We start from the raw sequence: 17,247 nt of genomic DNA, 5'->3' as shown, positions 1-17,247 counted from the left end.
GAACAAGGTGGCACATTCAGCATCAGGTGGTGCTTTGCTCACTGGTGGTGTCATCAGTGACATGCAAAGAGGTGCCAAGAACAGAGTTTGCAGGGTGCAGCCCTCTTCTCCCCACCATGCAGCAAACCAGTCTGCAAGAAGGGAGTTGGCACACTTGGTCTTGAGGTCCTACCGAAGAGTCACAGCCCATGAGCACAGAGGAGGGCCTACGGTGAGAAACGGAAGGTACCTTGCCGGCCCACAGCTTCCTCAGCCCCGCATCACAAGTTATGTTTTTCATCAACAGCCTGAGAGTCCTTCATGGACTATCCCAACCTTTCTGTACATTACTCACACTATTTCATTTCCCCCTTGCCACCAACCCTCAGCATAACTTTTTTCCACTCTCAGTTTTGAAGGGAGAAAATGGAGAGGAGCCTTCATACCTCATCCATGTGCATTGGTACCACCCGCATGCTGTCCTGGCCATTCTTTCTCAGAATCCTCCCTAGAAAGCTTCCCAGGATGTTCGCTGGAGAGAAGAAAGGAGGTAGAAAAGAAAAAAGAAAAAAAAACCATCCTGGCCCTTGGTACTGGCTGGATTGTGGTGTGCCAAGAACGACCGTGGCGTTGCTGCTTCCTCATCCTCCCCTTTCCAAAGCATCTTTCTCCAGACATGCAGCCACACAAGGCTTTTGGCCAAGCATATGTGCTTCTGGGCAGTCTCTGGAGAGGCAAGCAGCACTTAGGTAGCATGAGAACATACATATCAAAGGGAATATGAGAGAGAACAGAAAACCTCAAGTACATGAGGGGAAATGCATGCAACGGGGGAAAAGAACACACTCTATAAGCACCGGTGGCCGTAAGGACTGGCATTTGCAAACACAGGACAGGGGCAGGAGCACAAACTGGTCTGTGATGGCCAGGCTCCCGTCCCATGCTCACAGCAAGGCTGCCTCAGGCCCCTGATGCCTCCTCACGGTAGTGGTGTCTGCCTGTGGATTATTTTTAAATATCCAAAATGCAGTGTTACAAGACCACAATGGGATTAATAGAAGTGAAACCTAGTTGAGGACAAGATGAGTTATTTTTCACCACCGCCGCCGCCCTCCCCCCTTTTTTTTTTTTTTAACCTTGAGTCACATCAACTAAAATACCACACAGAAACCCCAAGGTACTATTTTTTTCCCCCTCTTCCCCAACAGATGCACAGTTTTTATTCAGCCAAGACTATCCTTGGTTTTGATATTTAAGGGATAGGCAGAAGATCAAGCAAAATCACTTCCTTAGCCCTTCTTTCCATCTTCGGTAAGAAGATTGCAAAAATGCATGCAACGGGCAAAAAAAATCTTTTTCCTGTTGCCCCTGAACAAAAGCAGCACCTGACACTCTCTGTAGGTACATTCCCTGCTAGTAGTATAAACAGATTTAAGAGTAACTGTTTTTTTTTTTTCTTCTTCTTAGACACCAATTGAAAATGAACATATCAAATCACCACTGAAAATAGAGAATCTCTTTTTCCGTTCCGGTATCGTGAAAAGTAAGAGAAATTGACAGCAATAGCTCAGGGTTCAGCTTAAAGCACAAACGTTTCAACAGCTAACACTCTACTCACAGATGTTACATACAACCCCTAAAATCCTGTTTGTAGAAAAAAAAAATCACAAAGGTCTGCAGGGCCAGAATTCCTTTCTCTGTTACCAGAAACTGTTCTGAATGGGTGACTCAGAGAGACGCGAGCCCCGCAAAGCAATCTGTTTACATCCTTAAATGAGCTGCGTGTGACACACTACGTACATAGCGCGTATGTGCAGCCAGCGTGGGGAAACCATTGCTGTAATGGAAGTGCGATGACACGAAAAGCAGCAGCTCTTCATGCTTTCTAACATCAGCACTGACTGTCACTTTGCATGCAGCTCACTCTGCAGCCTTCAAAGAAAACACGAGACTCAAGAATACTACAAGCCAAGAAGGAGAAAAAGTCCAGGAACAGCGCTACAGTGCTAGAGAAAGCCCAAAGGTAAGATGACCAGAGATAATATTTCATTGTAGGGAAACCTTACCTTAGAAGCTTTCTTTTCTTCTTCTTGCTACAAGATCTGAAAACAAAATATATTTTACATAATTTGGTTTCCTTATAGCATATTAACTTTTTTTTTTTTAAGAATGAACATAGCTACCCTTTGACATTTCCTTCTTTTGTTTAGAAACCAACATGACAGGCTATGAAATGCCTTTTTATCGTAACTAATTTTTTCTCAAGTAAAAACCTTGGTAAGAAGCTGAAATGAAAGGAATGAAGGAAAAAAAGGACTAATGTAATCTCCTACAGGGGCAATGAAGTAAGGGCCTTTGTTGATATTTACAACTTTTCAGGAATTCCTTAATTAACTTTTCATCCCTTCGGCTCTCAGTAGTGGGTTCCCCCCCTCCCAGCATTAAAAGGCCTTCACATGAGGGGTGGGATCTCCACAGGGAGAGCAGCACACTGTGTCGGCGAGCCCAGGCCACCCTTCCGCACAGGGCAGCACAGGCTGCCAGCATAACCCCACCTGAATCTGAAGGCTCAGTGACCCAACACAGCTCCCAACAAAACCCCAAGCCTCAAGGCTGCAGGAGGGCTGAACTCCCAGGCACTGAACATCACCGGGGATGCTTCTCCCTTCCAGCCACCCAGATTCCCCCAAGCGCAGGCTTTCCTGTCCTTTTTTATTTGGGCAAGGGATTTTCTTCATTTCCCCTCAAACTTCCCTCAGCCCCTCGCAGACGGTGGCAGAGCAGGCGCTACTGACGGGGCTGCTGCCCCTCTGAGCCACGTCCCCCCATGCTTTACGGGCAGTGGTGCTCCGCCACGAAGGAGGCCACGAAGTGCTTTACACAGCCCGCAGCACTGCCAGGTGGGGCTGCACACCTGGGCAGGCAGCCTGAACAAACCCTGCGCCTGCTGCAGCAACACACAGCCTGCGGACCCCTGCGCCTGACCCCAGCAGAGGTGTGTTTTCCTGCACCTGCAGCCCCGCCAGCAGCCTGTTCTCCTCATCAGGCTGGGTTTCTGGGACTGGCTTTCTCATTTCTGTAGCATAAACTAGCAAACTTACAGAATCATATAACTTGGCATCTGTGTGTCCCCCAGGAGCAAACTGCCAACCTTCCCTTGCTTTCTAATTGCTAGTTTTTATCCAAGAATTGCATTTTCTTTATGCTGATCTTTCTCTTAAAGCAGAGCACAGGAGAGCTTACCTCTGAAATATCAAGGAAGTGACCTGATCTGCAGAACAGGAGCTTTTACTGCACAGCTGATGACAGGTTTCCCAATCTGAAATAAAACAACATCAAGATCAGTAACTCCTGTAGGAAAGGCACCATGTCAAAGTAATAACAGCTACGGAGCACCAGATGAAGGTGATTTCTGAGCACTAGCAAAAAGATCTTTAAAAGGATTTATTTACAGGTTACATTTGCTGTGAAAGAAATGGCTAACAAAGAACCAGGTATTCCCTTGTATTTGCATTTGTAAGTGATTCTAGCAGAGACCAGGACTGCAGAAACCAATGAGAGCCTTCCTGGTCCTTATCAGGAGAGTCTGAGGGCAGGGTCAAACCAGCACCCTTCCTCTAAAAGAGAGAATTACTTCGTGACCCCTGCTCAGCTGTGTCTGCCTCAACATTTTTAGTCCCCTCTTTGTGGAGGAGGGGAAATCTCTGCACTTTTGCTGCCACCTCTATTTCAGCAGACAGCAGTTTATCAGCTGTGGTAAGTCTGGCTGATTTAAACAAATGCTTGGGTTCTTAAGTCTCGTTTTTCTTCTGAAGACTATAACTGTTTGAGTTCTTCACATTAATAAATACGAGGAACCCTTGTGCTCTTGGCTCCCCAAGGTCTCTTTGATAGCTTGATCCCAGAAACCTGATGTGGCTAATTGCCTCCATTTCTTTAGTTCATGTAATCCTGAAAGGAGGGGCTGGTGCCCTGTGTTTGCACAGGGATCACACCATTCCATGGGGATGGTGCAGACACCTCCATACTCTGCCTAGCCTAGTTCAGGGTAGTGGGTAGTAGTGCAAGCAGGGCTTGGACCCCAGAAAGCCTTGCTCCTCCTTGAGGTGCAACCTTACTCTAAGTTCCCTTGGGCACAGTAACTCCATGTTACTGGGAGCTGCAATTCAGCACGCGCAAGCCCGAGATGAAAAAGCATCTCCAGGTCTGTGGACACCTACAGACCTCATTGGCCTTTGTACCAGGTCTTAAATGTGATCTTCGTTCTTCCTTATGGTGATTTTCTTTTCTTGCAGTATGCCTGGAGATACGAATCACAACAGTACCAACAACATCAGCCCCGAAGTAGAACTGTTCCAGCTGATCATGTACACTCCCACGTTTACCCTGGGATTGCTGTTCAATGTGATGGCATTGTCGTTCCTGTTTTTTAAGGCTAAAAAGCTGTCAGAATCTACAGTCTACATGATAGCCCTCATCTTCCTGGATACTTTGCTGCTGTTCACTCTTCCATTTAAAATAATTTCCTATCACCATCCAAACACATGGGAATTGGGGTCTGTGTTTTGCTCCATCTTGGAGAGTCTTTACTTTGTAAACATGTATGGCAGCATCCTCATCTCCCTCTGCATCTGCATAGATCGCTACATTGCTATCGGGCACCCTTTCACGGCTCCCACCCTGCGATCCACCAAGAAAGCTGCTGTGGTCTGTGCTGTCATCTGCCTGGGGGTCTCAGCTGGAACTGTCTCTACTTTCCAATTGCATGACGAGGGCCACAACATCTCATCCTGCTTCCATAACTTCTCCAAAAGCACATGGGAAAACACAGCCCTGTTCAGCGCCCTGGAGACCACCTTCTTTGGCAGCATGACAGCCATGGCCTTCTGCACCGTTCAGATCGTCAGATGTCTGAGAAAGCGCAGGAAACCAGACAACCCCCAGACGTATGCCACCAGAGCAGAGAAGATAGTAGTGGCAAACTTCATCACGTTTTTGGTCTGTTTCACACCTTACCATGTGACATTCTTCCTGTACTTTTTGGTGAAAAATGGCATCATGCACATGGCTTCTCAGCCAAAGCTACGAGACATCCTTCAAATCACCCTTTGCTGGGCAAACTTGAACTGCTGTCTGGATGGGGTCTGTTATTATTTTGTTTTAAAGGAGTCCTTGGAAAGCCCATTACAAAAGAGTGAAAGAACAGCCAGAAAAAAGCTTGATCCACATGCTACATTTGGAGATGCTTTCACGAAAACAACAGGATCCTGAACTACTTATCTAAATTATTTAAATATTCAAATCTGAAAATATTTCACACACACAGAAAAAAAGACAGAATGAACTCCATTCCCAGGAGGCTGCTCCTAACTTATTTCCTTCCCCTCCACAATGTTTTATGTTGGCATTTCTGGAAAACAGAAATGGATTTTTTTCCCATAAATGGTTACGCATATCACTTTGGATTTGATTCCTCTTTACTTGGGGGGGGTTGGGGGAGTGAAGTGTTGTCTTGTACATGGTGGCATTTTTCACCCTCCCTGTCCACACCACACCTGCAATCCCCACAAGCCTTCAGTAACTACAGACTTGGGTTGCAAAAAAACAGAGAGATGGAGTTTATGGCAAAAGGCTGCCAACTAAATTCTGTTGCCTCTCCTGCCCCGATGACATATGCTTACATTCACACACACATACGCATGCCAGTTTTAGATTTGCATGTTATTTAAAAAATGTGATCGTAACTCTAAATCCAAAGGCAGCTTTAGGTTAACATGGGCACAGCAAGACCTCCGTGCTGTTCTTCCAATGGCTGACTCGCTGCGCAAAGTGCAGTCCTTTTTATACAAACCCTGCCTCCACCACTTTGCACTTCTGACTGATATTGCAATGACCCCAAGTCCCAGGTAGCCCAGATTTAGAGACTATCCCAGTTCCAGATTTCCTCACCAGCTCCTCTCCTTGCAGACTTTTCACATATTTGTTCCTTCCTGCTTGGCTACAAAACTAGTTTCATGAACAGAGCCAAACCAAACAAGAGCACGCAATAAAAAGCCTGAGCCCAGCGTAGCAGCAAACACATGAATCTGAAGAAACAACCCCCACTTTGCTGGGGAGTAAGATAAGAGTAGCTCTGATCCCCAGAGTAGCAGCCTGCACCATTGCACCCCAGGGGAAAGCAACCTTTCAGACCTCAGAGGAAGCTAAGCACTACCACTTCCCAATCAAATAAGGCAATAAAAAATAATCCACTGACAGTTGCCTCACACATCAGTCAGTTACCTCTTATCAGTGCTCACAGGCATCCAGATAAACCAAATGACAACGTGCTCCCAGCCTGAGAGAGGCAGCTACTACTGCTGCCCCTAGTGCTACTCCGGGAGCCAACAGCCCCCTTCCCAAGGGACGAGGATGATGACAACCAAAGCAATTAGTTTTCATACTCACATTGTGCTGGATCCTTTCAATATATCTTCTAGGCAGGGCTATAAATCCCAGCCTTAGAGCTGTCTTTTCTCTGTACGCTTGTGAGAAGGACTATGCACAAACCGTGTGTTGATTTCTTTCCTGAGCTGCCACCTTTGTATGGGGAGACCCCAGTGTGTAGAAGTGAAATATTCTGAAGTTGATGCATCTATGTGTGAGACCGCACCAAAGAAATCCAGTTGCTGAGCAGAGAAACATGAATCTGACATAGACATAAGCGTGAGCATCTTTTTGATGTTCAGCATGCAAGTCATGCTTCTGAGGGTACATGTCCTCGTTACGTCCAAGTGCATGAAAATAAAACCAACCAGGATACTGCAGCAAGTCTCTCTCCATAATACTTTCCACTTCCCTTGACTACCCCAGTAAATTCAGAAACTCTGGCTAGCTTCCCTGCTAGCAGATACTGAATCCTCATCACCTTTGTGTTCATAACTTACCCCTTAACAAACTGCACTTCAATGGACAAAAAGGTTTTACTACTGAAATTTCAGACTCCTTTTAGAAGAAGGGTAAGCGAATAATAGAAGAAAATAGTGTTCAGAAATAGAAGAAAATCAGTGGGCTATGCCAAGAGGTCCTCCAATTTAACTGATAATGACTGAACACAAGAACAGAGATTTTTTCAGCACCTCACAAGGTAGAAAATGCCAAAGTATATGAGGAAAATTTCAATTGCATTTCTATAGCCTGAGGCAGCTCTATTAGTTTTACTGACATTACTTTGGGCTTACACTGCTGTAAATGAGACTAAAAACTGACCTGTAGTTTTATGCTTCCTCTGTTGATCAGCTTTTTTTTTTCCCCCATTTCCTGCTATGCCTGCCCCTATTCATTTGTTGTTCTTGGTCCCACAGATCACAAAGTAACTTTAATGGTAATTTCACTTAAAGTGCTGGTGGACAACACAGATTAATATTGAATTTAGAAATTTTTGGCTTCCTGGCCAGAAAGAGATTTTGGCACGGAAGAGATTTTGAACAAATTAAGAATAGTTGAAAGTGCATGGACAAGTTAAAAGTGCTTGTGCCATTTCTTCTTCTCCCAAGCCCCATCCTATTGGTTTCTGTATTGATTTTTTTCCCCCTGAAATAAACAGGAATGGAAGAGCTGTTGTCTCCCCACAGACAGTACAGAGCCAGCCACTGCCTGAGTTCCCTGCCTCTGCACATGACTCACAGTGCCCCTACCAGCTCTGCGGAAGCAGTGACTACCAGGGCAAGGTGACGACTTCCATTCTAGATTTCTGGGGGAAAATTATAATTCTGCAAAGGCAACATTTTCCATTCTAAAGGTCTCAACTGGATCTTCCAGGCCTCTGAACAATCCCTTTCCAACTCAAATCAGGTATGCTCTGATCCTTTCCCTTTGCTATGGTAGGTAGCTGTAACAGCTTATTCATTGGTAGAGCTTCATATCCAAATCATGACACTGGGTATCTGGTGAGAAATCTGCAGAGACTTCCATTTGCACCAGCAGAATATTGAAGACATACAGTGCTAAGAAATAAAAGGAAAAAAATCTGAAAACCGGCAATTTAAAGCCATCACAGGCTTTCCAGAATACTGCTAATGATTTATCTGAGGGAACAAGAGTGCAAAATCCAGGATTTGTTTGGAATTGATTCAACCCTAAGAACTGAGGATTTATTCCTAACATATACAGTTCTTCGCCAAAAATCAAGTCAGTTTATTTAGAAAGAATGAGAGTGGGGGAGGGAGTCCTGTTGCACAGCGTTTTTTATCCCCACTTGCACTTCATTCTGCGTTCGGACAGTGAAAGGGGAAGGGCTTAAACCAGCACTGAAAGCATAGCGGGTCGCGGGATGGGCAGGTGAAGCTGCTCTGCGGAGGGACTTTGCCCAAATCCCTGGAATTCAAGCTGGAAGGAAGCACCTGGTAAGCTGGGACGAATCCTGCTGTGGCAAGGCAGCAGGTCTCAGCGCCCACCCGCAGCACGCCTGGGCACTCGGTGCATTCAGGGCCCACCTCGCCCGGCGGGCCGCCTCACGCCTCTTCCACCCGGACATGGAGCTGACAGCTCCCACCTGTCTTCTCTTATTTCAGTATTTGTCTTAATTGAAATAAGTGCTTCCCTTTCCTAATATTATCACCCAGATGTACCTACAGAGGTCAGTACAATTCCTGCTTACATATAATTTTGCAGGCCAGTTGTTTCGAGAGGCCTTTCACAAAACACAGTTTGAGGCTTCCAGATTTCTTGCTGGGACGCCTGTCTTGCAGACATTCATACAGTTTATGCATGAGTAACTTTCTTACTCACTCATTTGCAAGTCTCACTAAGAGACTGGACACTGTGTTTCAGCAGATTTGATATTTCATACTTAAATGAGCAAAATGTCCTATCTCCTGCAGCCTTACTCACCTGGGAAAGAAGTCAGGCTTTAACTTAGGTGTCTACCAGCCCTGGGCATCTGTCCTCTGCCTTCTAAACTTTCCTTATAATACAGCTATTAGCTTGTGCTTCAGGCTCAGAAAGTATTTGTTTTGGTTAGGAAAGAAAAAGATTTATTAAAAAAACACCAATATTTGCACGTAAGCAAGAAAATCCCAGCCAAAGATTTTATCTCCCAAAAAGAAAGGATCAGCCCAGATTCCAGGCATGCAGTATGCCCTACAGATTTCACTACTGCTTTTTGTGATTTACCCACATACAGTGAAAGGAACAAAATATTTGCCATGAGCAATGACACATCTGTGGTCAGAAAGTTTTGCATGCATACACTCCTCTCTAAGAGGTTTTAACATTTCTGTTGGCAATGAGGTGGGTCAAAATTGTCCTCTGATTTCTCAGCAGAAAGAAATCACCATGAGAAAAAGATGTACATACAGCACAGTAGATGCTAGGGAGAAGGCACCTGAGAAAACCCTCTCTCAGACGAAAAGTGTGAAATAGCTAATTTTGCTTTGAAAACAAAATAGCACAAAAGAGCACAGGCAGAAATCACGCCCCACCTCACTCCACAGTTACTTCCCTACACAGCAAAGCTGTGTGTGTGCTGTCTACATCAACCACATTCACTGGTGGTAGTGATGCCATGAGATAGAAGTCCCATGAAGACACAGTAATGTCCTAAGTGCCACGACACAGTGACAGGAGCACTCCTATTGCCGACTTTGCCATGATGGAGACAGAGACACACAGAAGCCTGGCCGTGCCTGGTTTCAGTGGGAGGATGCTCTGCCTCTCAAACGTGATCCCTGCAGCTTGCTCCTGGATTTGCAACTGGCCAGTGTGCAAACTGCAATGCAACTGAGTGCAGCAGCCTGCCTTACTCAGCCCTGTCTTATCACAGAATCATAGAATTGCCTAAGTTGGAAGGGACCCCAAAGATCGCCCTGTTCCAACCCCCCTGCCAGTGGCAGGGATGCCACCCACTAGACCAGGATCCTCAGGGCCTCATCTTACCTGGCCCTGAACACCTCCTGGGATGGGGCATCCACAGCTTCTCTGGGCAACCTGTTCCAGTGCCTCACCACCCTCTGAGTGAAGATTTTCCTCCTAACATCTCATCTAAAACTCCCCTCTTTTAGTTTAAACCCATCCCCCCTTGTCCTGTCATTACCTGCCCAAGCAAAGTTGCTCTCCATCTTTTTTATAAGCCCCCTTTAAGTATTCAAAAGCTGCAATGAGGTCACCCCAGAACCTTCTCTTCTCCAGGCTGAACAGCCCCAGCTCTCTGGGGGAAGCTCTCAGTCCTCATGGCTGAGATTGCCCCGGCCCAGGTGCAGCACCCTGCATTTATACTTGTTGAACCTCATTAGGTTCACGTGGGTCCACTTCTCAAGCTTGTCCAGGAAGGGATTGCGTGGCATCCCTTCCTTCTGCTGTATTGACTGCACCACTCAGCTTGGTGTCTTCTCAGTGTCTTAATCCTTTCTTCCCTTTTACATGTCTCTTTCTTCAACTCCAGAATTTAGAGGCACTGAATTCTCTAGAACAGCAAAGACTTTTCCCTCCACTGAGTTTGCTCGCTGAGAAACCTCTGGCAACAAACTCCAATGAATAGGTGCCTTTTAGCTACTACAGAAGGCAAAGCACACCTACTACTTCCCTGTCGATCCTTCAAAGCATCTCAATTATTCCTCTTATTCCAATTTTTATACACTGTCACTCCACAAGAATGACATTTAACACATGTTCTAACGTGACAAAACAACTGCTCTGGGATATCAATACACTCAAAACTCTATGAAGAATCACAAATGTTTCCCATGACGAAAAGCTGAATCAGTGCCATTAACAGACATCAAAGGACATAAAACATCTCATCTACTATATGCTACAAATTCCTTTTAATCCTTCTCTCTATTCCAAGACAAAAAAGGCATTAAGCTGGGATTATACCTGAGAGCAAATATCAGCATTTTAAAGCTATAAACATGGCAGTTGATTGTTAATCCAAAACTAAGCATTGCAAACCCAGGAAATCCATTTTAGATTGCACTTCAGAGTGCATCAATGCAAATCTGACCATTCCCTGTTAAGTGTTAACTTTGGGACTACAAGTAAAGCCATCTCCCAGAGAGTAGCATCTAACCTGGTCCCACTCGGCCAGCCACAGTAACTGAGACAACGAAGGACACTATTTGAAATAGCTTTATGTAGTTTAAAGAGGAGCTTAGAAAAGCACGAGACGTTGCAGATGGCAGACAAGTCCGACTTTATTCGTGACAATAGGAAGTGCAGTGGCTCAAAAACATCACAGCTGGAAGAGGGGAAGAAATAATTGAACAGGACTTTCAACAGACCAAGTTTAGAGAGGCTATAAACCCCTGCAGATAGGTTTCCTTCATGAAGAGTGAAATAACTTGTTATTAATAATGAATATGTTTATGTGGGCCATTTTATATGAGTAGTGAGAAGACAAAAGAAAGGCTGATCTCTGAAATATGTTTTCTCACTCTGAGCTCAGGCTCTTGCAGCCACTCCTGCCTGCAGCTACCCAGCAGGCACAGACCTACTGGGGAATCTAAACAGTCTCCCCTCCTTGAGCAACAGCCAGAGTGCATTGTGCATGCACATCCTACGACATACGTCCCAGCTGCTCCGTGCCCTTGTCCCCACCACTGCCACTTAGAAAGGGTTGGGTCTGCCCCAGCCAGGACTGCAGGGAAGCTGCTGACAGTCTCTTATTTCACCAGTGAGAGCATCCAGATCAATGACAGAAAATAATGCAAAAATCGTAAGAAAGGAACTAGGTCGTACAATTTAAATCAGTCTGACACACTTTGCCTTGTGATTCTTTCTGATTCAAACCAACAAACAAACAAAACATGTTAAGAGGAGTAGGTTGAGGTAAGTAATGGGCTGGAATGCCATTTGCATTCATAAACCACTCCATGCAATAACTGCAAGACAAAATTTAGCTCTATACTCAGCAACAACAGTGAGACGTTTAATACCCCCCCAACTTTTGCAGCTAAAAATAGAGGGACAAAAATAATGTTAGGTTGTTTTGGAACAACATGGCAGAAATCAAGCAGTAGCACTGAATCTTATCCTAGACTTCATTCTGGGACATAATCACAGCATTCACACTGTTATTATATTTCATGCTATTATGTGGTTTTGCTCTCTTAAATCAGCCTGGGTCACTTGCCTTGGGATCCCCACATATGCCTATTAAAAACCATCTTTAAAAGTTGTCCCAAATCTCACTCCTGTTTTTTGACTATCAAAAATCTGATCCTGTGGGTAAATATTTGGACATTTAGTCTACCAGCTTGTCCAACTTGCACAATGCAGCCAGTCTCCATACTAAACAATCATGCTAAACAAGAAGTATTTTGTTTGCATCAAATGAAGTGGTTGTTTTTCCAGAACTCAGCTGCATACACACAAGAACCTTATTTTCAACATTCTTACAAGTCACATTAGGTCTATGGTCCAGCTCATACCTAGTGTTTACATGTCCTTTAAGCACAGATACAAACAGAACCATGTAGGTCACATTCACTTACCAAAGTTTTGGCAAAACTGTCCACGGTACAAATTATTTTCTTAGATAAATAAAATAACGTCAAAGCAGCAAAGCTTGAAGGTCATCCTGAAGGAGCTGGGAGGATGGAAGAACTTTGCAGATCAGCTTGAGTGCACCTAGAAGTCTTGCAACGTTTTGACTGTTAATGAAGTCAGAGCGAAGTATCAACAGGCAAGTTTCCCAGTTTCAATGAGATGGAGAAGAGGCACTGCAAGCCTGTAGAACGTGGCAAACATTCTCCAGCAGGCAGCCTCCTGGAGCGAACAGGCAGCAGATCCAGCATCCATGGCTCCACAATTCACAGCTTCCTGGGAAGAAGCAGGGTTGCAAACATGGCTGCAAACAGCACGGGCAAATTTTAGTTCTTAAACAGCTACGTTTGCCCTCTTGGAGAGATGCTGGTGCAACATCTCTGTTAGACAGGTAATTCACTGATAAAACTTATATTTTCTGTATTAGTGCACCCCACTCTCATTACAACCATGTTCCCTCAACTTCTGCTGCATACTTAATCCACCGGAAGTTCGTACCCCTTTTCTATATCATGATCAGTAGCCGTGGAAATGCAACCAGTATCCCAGAGGATTAGAGTCTGGAGGGTCTGACTGAATACCCAATTGCACTCCATGGGTAGACTCTAATGGTCAATGTCCAAATGAGGAATAAGTAGTAGATGTGGATCAGCTCTTGAGAAACAAAAGGTCTTGTTTTCATGCAAATAGCATTTGTTAGGAAGAACAATGAAGGAGAAATAAAGGAAAGTTAGAGATAAAGCAGCAGAACCCTTTTGGGCTGAAGGTTTTTTCAAGAGACATCAGCTGCTCTTTAAACTGTAAACAAAACCTCTGGGTGTTTTGGGATTTGCTTTTGCAGCCCTAGGTGGGAGCTGGTAGACGCAACCAAAGCAAGTGTCAGATTTGCTCTTTCTTTTTGTCACTAAACTCCTAGTCATATGTTCAGATGAGGACGATTTTCAACATCTGCTACCAAACTGTTAGAGGAGAAAGAAATTTTAAAAAGAATAGAAGAAAGAAGAAAAGAGAAATGAGGTAAAAAGTATAGCAGTAGTAAATAACAGCAGTTCTCCTTGGCAGGTGCCCGGCTCTGAAAAGCTGCTTTGGGAGAACTTGGCAGCAGCACCCTCGCCCCACTGCAGGCGAGTGCTGGTTGAGGGAAACCGTGGAGGGCTGAGGCAGCACCCCGTGGTGGCTGCAGGGGCTGACCAGGGCCAGCAGAGGAGCAGCCTGGCGCAGAGGCTGGTACAGCCCGCCGCAGAGGAGGAGAGCATTCACGGCCTTTCTGCAAGCACTGGTAAATCAGTGGGGAAAAACTCCTGCCCTTCAACTGGCACAGAGAGAAAATGTCAAGTAACAAAATGCAGTGACAGTGCTTTGAATAAATCATGCATTTTTTATGTATTTCTCTTCCTGGCTTTGCAGGTTTTTTCCATGTTAAGCCCTGATGACATAAGACAGCTTTTTTTTTTTTTTTTCCTACAAACTGCAAATTACACCACTGACATCAGAGCACAGCAAGTCACGCCCAGCACCCACTGCCACACAGCATTTCACTCGGACTGGGGCAAGCTGCTGCTTCAACCACATTTTTGAAAATGACAAAGCAGTGGCAAGTGACGAAGCAGTGACAAATGGCAAAGAAATGTCACTCTGCGTGGTGCTGTACTCCCCCTGAAAGCACACTGCAACATCAGCCCTTCCTCCTCGTGCTGCCCTCTGCCATAGCAGGTTTGTTCAAAACAAAAACAACAAAAATCCATGAAAACCAGCAATGCCATATCATCCTCTCCCCAGAAAAGAACAATTCTGAAATACTCTCCTAAATACAACACAGAATTTGGGATCTTGCCTCCACAGGGAGTCCCAGGTCCCTTACAAGGGACAGGCCACGGGCAGACCACACCTCAACATGGTGGACTGGGGGTTTCTTTTAAATATGGACAGCAAAGAATTTCTCTTCTTTCTCCCCAAAGCTATGTGCAAAATTCAAGAATAGTTTCAGTCAAAAAACAAACAAATAAACAGCATTAATTTTAAAACTTTCTAAAGGATCCTCACGGGAGGATTTTGCACAGAAACACTTGCAGCTCCCGTGACAAAACACACCCAACAAAGCTCTGTTTCTGTGAGGAAAGGAGGCAGCCTTTGGCACTAAATTACTTGTTTTTAACTTCCCCACTTACTTCATGCCTGGGTGAGCACCAGCACATTTACACAGGCAGATTCAAAACCACAAGTGAGGAGGATCGGAGCGCAGGGAGCCTGGCGCATGGCTCCAGCCCCTGCCTTCCTGCAGCATGGCCGCCATGGCCGGGCTGCAGGGCGACCAGGAAACCTGCCGGTGCCGGGGCTGGTTGGGGTGCTAATGACATGCTGATTTATGCAAGCGGCCCCACACGTTGTGGTACAGATGCTCTGCGGCCCTCAGCCCAGCTCCTTGGCTCTTCCAGTTATGCAAAAACAGCTGAGCACTTGTGGCTAATGAAAAACTGGGGGGCAAAAAGCAAACTGAAGATTTAAAGACCCGGTTATTTCCTATGGGTGAGCACAAAGTCCTGCTCTGGGGAGAGGCAGCATTGCAGAAACAGCTACGCTCCATGCTGAATGAGTTCAAATTGTCAAGGAGATTAATGCCAAATATTTACCCTTTAGTGCATTTAGTGCAATTAAACAACTTCATCCAAAGTACTGAATGAAATCAAAGTGCATTTCCTTTGTAAACCTCATTACCGAAGCGACGTGCCTTCCTCTCCCCACTCAACACCTCAGCCAGCAGACTTGTTATTTGGTACCTGCTGTTGTAAAGGCAGTGTGGTTTGGTTTGCTATTTGCTGGTCCATTTCATGGGCTAACACTAAAGTACTGTGGTGGGGAGGAAGAGAGAACATTTATATTCGTGACATCTTAATTGAATTTTTTTTTAAAGCTGCTATAAAGCCCAGAGAGGGATAGTCTGAAACGCTTACTGCAAACCTGCCTCATGTTTCAAAGGGGCCTGCGCTTCGGTAGCGCTCATTTTCCTCAGGGAAGCAGATGGGCATTGGTTTTAAACACCCTCTTTCCAAATATTGCCAAACGTCCAGAGTGCTGTCACCAGGCAATTCACCTGCGCTTCCCCCCCCCAACACCCCGCATCCCTGCGCACACCCGGGGTGGAAGCGAGAGGCGGCCACGAGACATGTCCTCACCTACACAGATCAGAGTGACCAAAACAGGGAGGGAGGCAGAACTTGCTCCATGGGCCTCCCTGTGCTTCATGGATCCTGGGCTCAGGCACGTTACACAGAAGCACGCTGCAGTGACCTCCACTGTTTATCTGTGGAATGTCTAACAACAACGCAGCAGTCGACTGTACTGCTGAGAGATATTTGACCTAGAAAGGAATGAGTCCATTCGGAGACCACGCTGGACTCAGCCAAGCCATACAAATTACTGACTGAAGCTGCTGCTTTCAGCACTCAAAACCCAAAACAGAGCCATGTGTGAGACAAGGGTGTTTCCAGAAGGCATCCGCAGTGTCAAAGCAAGTCAACTCATGTCTGCTTCTCTAAGTTTTAACATACACCAATTTATGGAGAAGGGAGAATAGCCCATGTGGAGTGACTTTTGTTCTAGCAGGGGCAATCGCAATACCACCATCTGAAAACAGTAAGAAGCAGCTGAAGCCTGATCCAAAGCCTTTATTTGCTGTTACCTCCTTAAAAGAAAGGTGAACAAAACCTGCAGAACAGCAAGACTAAAAATTAGTTGTTCCATGAATAACGGATAGAAGAACAGAGTGACATCCTAGGGAAATTTCTTTAGAAGACAGTGAATTTTAATTTGAGAGGTTTTCTTCAACATCCTCCAATCAGTTGTCCTCTGTTTTGAAGCTCCCTTCCCTGGTCAGACTATGAGAGTATTTCAATCATTGCATGACATGATTTCAGCTCAAATACAGATCTAAAAGCTCAAGTATGAAATTACATAGTTGGCCTTTTAGATTAATTAATCCAAATGAATAGAACAATATCCTGGCTTCCACTGGAGAACATCTTTGTGCTAGCAAGAATGGTTAATTAGAGCTGGCACAAACACGTCCCACATTCACTATGAATGATAATATTCCCAGAGCAAATATTCTCAGCCATCTTAAGGGAACAGCTGATTCTGGATTGTTCATCCCCACCCATTTAAGGTTTCAGCAAGACTGAAGGAGTTAAAGTGTTGGCAACTACAGAGTCCATAGACCACATGCTCTTCCTGCTTGACTAACATACCCTGCTGCAGCCTGTCCTTTGACGTGACCTGCCTACAACAGACGCGTATAAGCATATATAATCAGTCCAGTTGCAGCACTGCCTTGCATGTTATATCAGCTCTGCAGCATCCTCCCATTTCCTCCCAGTGCAGACCAGTTGTGAGGCTGAGGCTCTGGGATGCACTGCAGCACCCTGGTTTGCAGGTGTTTCAACAAGAGACACTTCTTGGGGACCATCCCCTGTGGTGGGCATCACACGGCACCCCTTGGAATAGCCCTCACTTGGAAGATGGGCTATACAAAAGGAGACTTATGTGGATGGGGAAAGCCAGTTAATAATCACCTGGAGCTGCTGAGGGGGGTGGCTCTGGCCTAAAACAAGATTTTCCATGAATACCAACAGAGACACTGGAAGCAGCAGCCCCAAGCCAGCAGGCAGGGGTACACGGCTGCTCAGCACTTACCTCCTTAGCTGCAGGCACAACAAGTCAGAGACCCCGTTGCACATCAGAGCGATCAGG

At 45.4% G+C, this 17,247-nt stretch overlaps 1 protein-coding gene and 1 long non-coding RNA gene across 3 annotated transcripts in view; one reads left to right on the top strand and one right to left on the bottom strand.

Annotated features, from left to right (window-relative positions):
- Positions 1-3,560, bottom strand: part of LOC310904516 — a 66,112-nt gene extending 62,552 nt beyond the window's left edge. Inside the window, exons 1-4 of the long non-coding RNA XR_014588407.1 lie at positions 3,432-3,560; positions 3,223-3,298; positions 2,046-2,081; positions 426-705 (exon numbers count right to left, since the gene is read on the bottom strand). This is a non-coding gene — a long non-coding RNA (uncharacterized lncRNA). The remainder of the gene's footprint in view (positions 1-425; positions 706-2,045; positions 2,082-3,222; positions 3,299-3,431) is intronic.
- LOC310904508 (lysophosphatidic acid receptor 6-like) lies at positions 696-5,920 on the top strand. Of its 2 annotated transcripts, none has more exons than XM_083849356.1 (2): positions 696-2,002; positions 4,275-5,920. In XM_083849356.1, the coding sequence occupies exons 1-2, from the start codon at positions 1,893-1,895 to the stop codon at positions 5,248-5,250; spliced, it is 1,086 nt and encodes a 361-aa protein (XP_083705482.1). In that variant the 5' UTR covers positions 696-1,892; the 3' UTR covers positions 5,251-5,920. The 2 variants fall into 2 exon arrangements, with proteins under 2 accessions (XP_083705482.1, XP_083705483.1); XM_083849357.1 differs by lacking the exon at positions 696-2,002 and adding an exon at positions 3,616-3,735.
- The last annotated feature ends 11,327 nt before the right edge of the window (positions 5,921-17,247 follow it).

This window comes from Anser anser (assembly GCF_964211835.1).
Source record: "Anser anser genome assembly, chromosome: 9".
NCBI lineage: Eukaryota > Metazoa > Chordata > Aves > Anseriformes > Anatidae > Anser > Anser anser.
This window is presented reverse-complemented; position numbering and strand designations above follow the sequence as displayed.

What these genes read in the sequence shown, in the direction of transcription:
- LOC310904508 (XM_083849356.1), top strand. Translation starts at nt 1,893, where the DNA reads ATGCAGCTCACTCTGCAGCCTTCAAAGAAAACACGAGACTCAAGAATA. An exon ending in GTGCTAGAGAAAGCCCAAAG is followed by an intron (nt 2,003 to 4,274) that starts GTAAGATGACCA and finishes CTTTTCTTGCAG; the next exon opens with TATGCCTGGAGATACGAATC.